This window comes from Lonchura striata, chromosome 2 (genome assembly GCF_050655825.1).
Source record: "Lonchura striata isolate lonStrDom1 chromosome 2, ASM5065582v1, whole genome shotgun sequence".
In the NCBI taxonomy this organism is placed as follows: Eukaryota; Metazoa; Chordata; class Aves; order Passeriformes; family Estrildidae; genus Lonchura; species Lonchura striata.
The window spans coordinates 97,199,640-97,205,766 of record NC_140704.1 but is presented as its reverse complement, the minus strand read 5'-3'; the positions used below and the strand labels follow the sequence as shown (position 1 = coordinate 97,205,766).

General features: G+C 41.3%; 1 protein-coding gene across 1 annotated transcript; it reads right to left on the bottom strand.

Moving 5' to 3' along the window:
- Positions 1-464: 464 nt before the first annotated feature.
- Positions 465-4,837, bottom strand: LOC110469740 (uncharacterized). Its single transcript, XM_021528785.4, has 3 exons — positions 4,601-4,837; positions 1,828-1,974; positions 465-950 (listed from the first exon to the last, which is right to left on the bottom strand). Exons 1-3 carry the CDS (start codon positions 4,746-4,748, stop codon positions 922-924), a joined length of 324 nt encoding a protein of 107 aa, XP_021384460.1. The 5' UTR covers positions 4,749-4,837; the 3' UTR covers positions 465-921.
- Positions 4,838-6,127: the final 1,290 nt, after the last annotated feature.

The following is a 6,127-nucleotide window of genomic DNA, read 5'->3' as shown; positions in this document are numbered from 1 at the left end:
CAGCACCTCTTAACTCCTGGCCTGAAGGTGTGACATTCCCTCCCTCCATCTTGGAGTGGACAACGGGAAGAAGCTGTGCTGTGTGGTTTTGTTTGAAATACAGAGGGAGGGAGGAGGAGGAGCTACAAAGACAGAAGGAAGATGAAAGTGTGGGGTGGTTTGTATGTGGGAATTTGCATATGGAATGCACCATGTTACGTGTATTTGGTGACACATCATTGTACAAGCATATATGAAGGAAAGGAGTCAGGTGTGAGGAACAGCAAAAAGTCCCAACAGTGAGACCAGCATCAGAAAATGGGCTCTCTTCCTTACCTGTTCACACCTATCCTAAGTTTGCAGGGGAAGTTTTAATCTGATTGGGACAAAGCTGATGCCTTGCTGCAAGCAAACTGAGACTAGAAATTATTGTGCAAAGGGCCTTAAAAACTCTATAGGTATACAAAAATCAGTCCTGGGACCTGTTTTTGTTTGATTATATGTCTCCTTTATTAAGTAGGATTTAATTTGATAGCATATTAGAAATACATCCAGAAGGAACTACCCTTTACCAAGTGTTTCTATGCTTCTCTCTCACAACAGGATGACTTTCACTGTAATGACTTTTTGTGAAATAAACATAGCAAGCTACTTGCAATTGAAGAGCCAAGTGTTGCTAAACCCAGGATATACCTAAGGCAGCCTTGCAGTCCAAGTACTTCTATTGGCTTGTGCTTGTCTGTGCTTCAAAGAATATTTAATCAAGGAAAGAACTGCCCCGCATCTCTGTCCCCATTAATTTAAACAAAGAATCCATCATTTTAACAGAAACTATTTGTGCACGTGGAAGGCATAGCAGGGAGATAATAAAAGGGGAGAAGATGTCAAAGCTGATGGCAAAGAATGAACTGCTTTCAGTTTTGGACTGATATTTTCTTCTATTCAGCGTCTTCCTCCTTTTCCACCCATGGCTAAGGAGAAATACAGAGAAATAGTAAGGACAATAAAAAGCAAAGTTGCAGTACAGTAAAATATACGGACAATAAAAGCATTGGCTACAAACCTTCCCAGGTTAGAAATCAAAGGTCTCTGTTACTACTTGAAAGACACTTTTTAAAATTAAGAATTTCAATCCTGTCTCCAAGGCTCTTCCTAATCCCACAGGATCCTAGTAACACAGTGAGCATCCTTACTGATGCATTCAGGTATAGACTGGGCTCTCTCGCAGTTTGGTTTGTTCTATCTGGGTGTGGGTTGCATTTATCTGGCAGAGTGATGAGGGAGATTTCTGTTGGTCTCTGCTTTGAGCTGGTAAGTGCAGGCAGATTCCTGTGGTTTTGACCCAATGAATTTCCTTTGAAGGAAAGAAGGCTGTGCTGAAAGGCCCCAAGAAGTAAACTAATGATTCCTGTCTATCAGTCTGATAACTCTATTTTCATGGCTCACTGTTTTTTTCCCACTATATCTGCTTTGCATGTTCAAGTGTGGAGCCCTTGGTTTAATCCTAAATTTGTAATTGAAAAAGAACTATTGAACTGCCACTGTGGTGCTGATGAAAGCATCATCTAAAAGCCCATTGGGCTTTTTTTTTCTGTCACTGTTTCAGATTTCTGATTCTACTGTCCACTCATATCTTTGCAAGTTTGTGGCATAGTTATTTCCACTAATTGCCCAATTTCATCTTCCCACCAAGTTTACAGGAACAAACAATAGAAATATTGCTACAAGTACAAAGCAGCCACTCCTGTTGCTTGCATCCCTTCATCTAGTAAATGTCCAGTAAATGAACTGAAATACTGCTGACTCCTCAGAAGTTAAGTCATCTTTATTGAGAGGATTCTCACTTACCAATGGACTGGACAGTGGAAGTTGTGCCACCCCTGGGAACTCCACCTCCATGAGCTGAGGCCTCCTTGGACATTGTGTCAGAAGCCCTGGATCCACCAGAGATCCCGCTGCTGGTATAGCCTGATGAGTGGGTTGTGCCTCTGGCACCTAGAACAGTTGCAAAGGATATGTTACTGAGAAAGAAAGGACATTGTCCTTATAGGACAATTCCAAACTACTGTGTTTTAAAACAATTCAAGGCTAGCAAATGTATCAAAAGATAAGTTTTTTGATAAACCTGGACCTCCAAAATATTTTTAGTACAATTTGCCTCTGCTGAAATTGCACTTTTCTGTGGAGCTGCCTGAGGACTGTGGAATAAACTTCTGTAGAAAATAGGAAGTGTTGCTCTTTCTGTTCCAGGTGATGAACATGCTCTTTTCATTTCACTTTCCCTCACATAAACCTGTAATAGATACCTGTAAAATTCAAGTACCACAAATTGTGGTGGCCAGTGGTCAATTTATATGTCTATCTTTATCTCAATCTAACTAAGTCCCAAGTAAAACATTCCTTTACAAACTCTTCTTCTCCTGGGAGATGAGTAAAGCATCAGTGATGACAAATATTAGTGATAATGCTTAAAGCATTCCTGGAGGATGCTCAAATATTTTGGTGATGAGCTTGTTATAACATCTTCTGTAAAGTGACACTGAACAATACTCATGTCCCACTGCAGAATCAGCCGCTCCTTGGAGCACGTTTGTTCTGGGGGGAGGAAGGGTTACAGTCTGAGTGAAAAGGTTAAGAAGATGTGTTTGGAGAGATTTCAGGGAGCACCTGCGGAAATGAAATCAGGCCCTTTTAGCTCTCAATCAGGCAAAGAATGTGTGGCAAGCTCTCCTGCTGCAGGGAGCCAAAGCTCACACCTGTCTTGGCAGTGTTACAGAGCTAGCATTTTCCACATGGATAAAAGCTCTTCTGGAGTATCTCCTGTCGGCATGGCAAAGGTTTTTCCTTGAGTCGTGCAGACTTCTCTTCACCAAAATGGTGGTTTTCATAAAAGTCCATCGTTAACAGAGAGATTGCAAGAATAAAACTAGGCATAGTTAAATGCTTATTTTGCTTCTGTTTCTTATAAAAATTCTCAGTACACAGAGGGATAGAAATCTTCAGTGTTTTAGTTTAGAACTGACAGCTTCATGATCTCTGTAGGGATCTCTACTGAAGAGCTTGCCACTGGTTATGAGTGTGCTGTACCACCCTGATCTGTAACAGAAGGCAGCTTGTGCAGCTAACTTATCACTAGAGTGAGCAACTGGCATCTCCTGCGTACCAGAATTTCTGCTGCTGAGGCAGTGTGGTGCCTGAGAGCAGCTCTCCTCTCTTCTTTTCACTCTCTCTGTCCCTCTCCTCTCCTGGCTTTCTCTCATATTCTGTCCCTTGGCTGCTACTATCCCTTAAGCTTATTCCTACTGAATATTCAATAAACACTGTATTCAGGAACCTAAACTCAAATCATACAATGTGAAAATTAAAAAAAACGCCTCACAGGAGTCACATGCACTATGTCTCTGAATGACCCTTATGTCACCTATTCCCTCATTGTCTAGAGGGCCTCACTCCATGAATAATATTGGCAATGTAAATCATATCTTAAAAAAAAAAAAAAAATCCAACTTATTTCCTTTCAATCAAGTTAACATATATTTGGCTATTAAAAGATGGTCCCTGAATCTGGACCCTGGCCAGCTCACCTGATCAACCACCCATTTTATGGCTGGAGAAGTCACATTTAGCTCCATCTTTCGGATTTCTCCCTGCTGATTATGGGAACAGTAGACTCGAGGTAGACCAAAATGGCAGAGATGCCCACCTATAATCAGCCTGCTGGCTGGCATACCTCTGACACATGGAGTATGTGGGTCTGAGACCCCGAGGGCAGAAGGAGTTTTGAAGCCTCTATCAGGCTAATAGAGGTCAGAGAGCTAATAGTGAGCTGCTGGGTAAAGCAGGATTGCAGGAGGCACTCTGTTCTGTGGAGTCATGCCTGTTCAGAGGATGCTGCTGAATCAGGTCACACAGGCAGGTCTGGCAGGGAGAATACCTTGTGCACAAATCCCATGGGATCTGGGGTTAAACAAGAGCCAAGCTGGTAAGAGTCGTCTGGTCAGGGACTGCTCCCAGCCAGCAGCAGAACAGCAAACACCTGCAGGGTTAGCTCATGTGAAAGGCAGCTGTGCCTTATTTTAGCACTTAAATAGGGGCTGTCAAGGATGTCTATACATTCCCAAGAGAATTTGTCTCTTGGACTGCAACTAATTTCTCTCCTTTAGAGAGTTTGCATAAGGTTTTGGGAGTTCTCCCTGTATGGATGTGTGTGAATGAAGAGCAAGGGAAATCTGGTAATTCATATGAAATGTAGCTACACCGATCATGTTCTTGCATAAGTGCATCATTGCTTGTTGCTACCATGACTTTTCATATTATTGATGATTCCTGGCAGAATGGAGAGATAGCACAAACTTCAAATAAACACTGTCCAAAACCTCATGAGTACCACATATGTATATGTTCATTCATGAATAGTATGTGCATACACAGAAAACATCCTCAATAATATCTTGCTCATAGCACACAGCTAAATAAAGGAATCGTCTTTCTTCAGTGCCATGCAGGAATATAGGAGAGAAGAGGTTATTTGGCAAGCTTACTTTCAAGGAGAAACAGCTGTCTGATCCTATGCACTGAAACACAAAACCACACACAGAGTCACACACAGAATTGCTCATACCCATTTCCTGGAGAGTAGAAGTGGCTCCTCCAGAAGGCACACCTCCCCCAGAGGCTCTGGCTTCTTGAGACATCAGTGATGAAGCAAGAGATCCTCCTGTGATCCCAGAGGGAGTGAAGCCAGCATTGTGGACGTTCCGGTCAGACATGCTGCTTTCTGCTGGTGAGAATTCCAGGGCAGCACACAGAGACTGCTCAGCCCACCTTTTTATACACTCTCCAGCTGACAGTCCAGAAATGAAACTGCTGCCATGGTAAGGAAGAATAGAAACTGAAACTTATTCTCAGCCAGGAAACGAAACTGAACTTTATCAATAAGCTTTTTATTGCTGTTGCCACAATGGAATTTAGGCAAACAAAGTAATTTCCTCTTGCAACACTAGAACAAATTACTAGTGCTGGAGTCATTGCTTGGCAACTGATGCAGCTGAAAGCTTTGCTTCTTCACTCTTTTGCATTGTACCCTATTGCAAGGAATTGAATCTGTAGAAGGTACTGCATTATTTTTAGAATTCCTACAACTCTGAGTAAAGACAAGAGACAAAAAGGTAGTAAAGTGGTGGCATGCAGAGAGTTCAGTTGGGCTGGTTACCACATCCAGAGTTCAGCTGTGGTACAGCTACCCCTGAAAATACTGGTTCACACAGAGCTGGAAACCAGAACCCAGCTAACAATGGATGGTTGGAATTAATTTCTACATGGAAGGAACCGTGAGGGGACCTTGTATGAGCAGATTGACACAGATGCTTTGTGCTTCTTCATGCAAGTCCCTCTAAAGCAGAGCCTCTGCCTTTAATGAGCAGGCCTTTGCAAATGGCACACATGCCTTTATCACAGCCTTTCTTAGCCAGGAGTTTAAATAAGGCTCATTAAAAATCCACAGGCCTCCCTTAGGTAAAGAAGACTATCTGATTAGGTCACACTACTACAGGAATGACTCTCAAAGAGGAAATATACAGGATAAAAACTATAGTGTTTTCACAATAGTGTGATATCTGTATTTATACATGGTGGGCTATAGAACAAAGGATATGAAATCTTTTCCTCTCTTCTTATATTTATGTGAGCTATTTATCTGAATAGTGGAATATCTGGACCAGGTACCCCTAAGCAGCAGTGATCTTTTAACTCCTTTCATTCAACTTTTCTTTAATTCATATATGTTAGTTTCCTTAATTCTAATGTCAGTTATTTCTGCTTTTTACTCTGCTTCCATTAGGTCTTCTGTAATTATGATGTATCTTTAACCCCATAATTTCCCAGGTTCCTCATTTATCATTTTAATTACTTAATGTTATAAAATATCTAAAGTTGAGGCTTAAATGCTGGTAAAAATTCCACATAAGAATAGGTCAGTGAATGCTACAGGCCTTCTTCAAAGTCACAATAAAACAAAAAATGTTAGTTTCTTTGGGCATATTGCTGAAGATTCCTCATTCAAAAATAGTAAATTCTTTCAGTTTTTTGTAATCCAATTTATTTAATATTGCAAACAACTCATTAGGAAATGATGGTAAAGTCTGGCAAA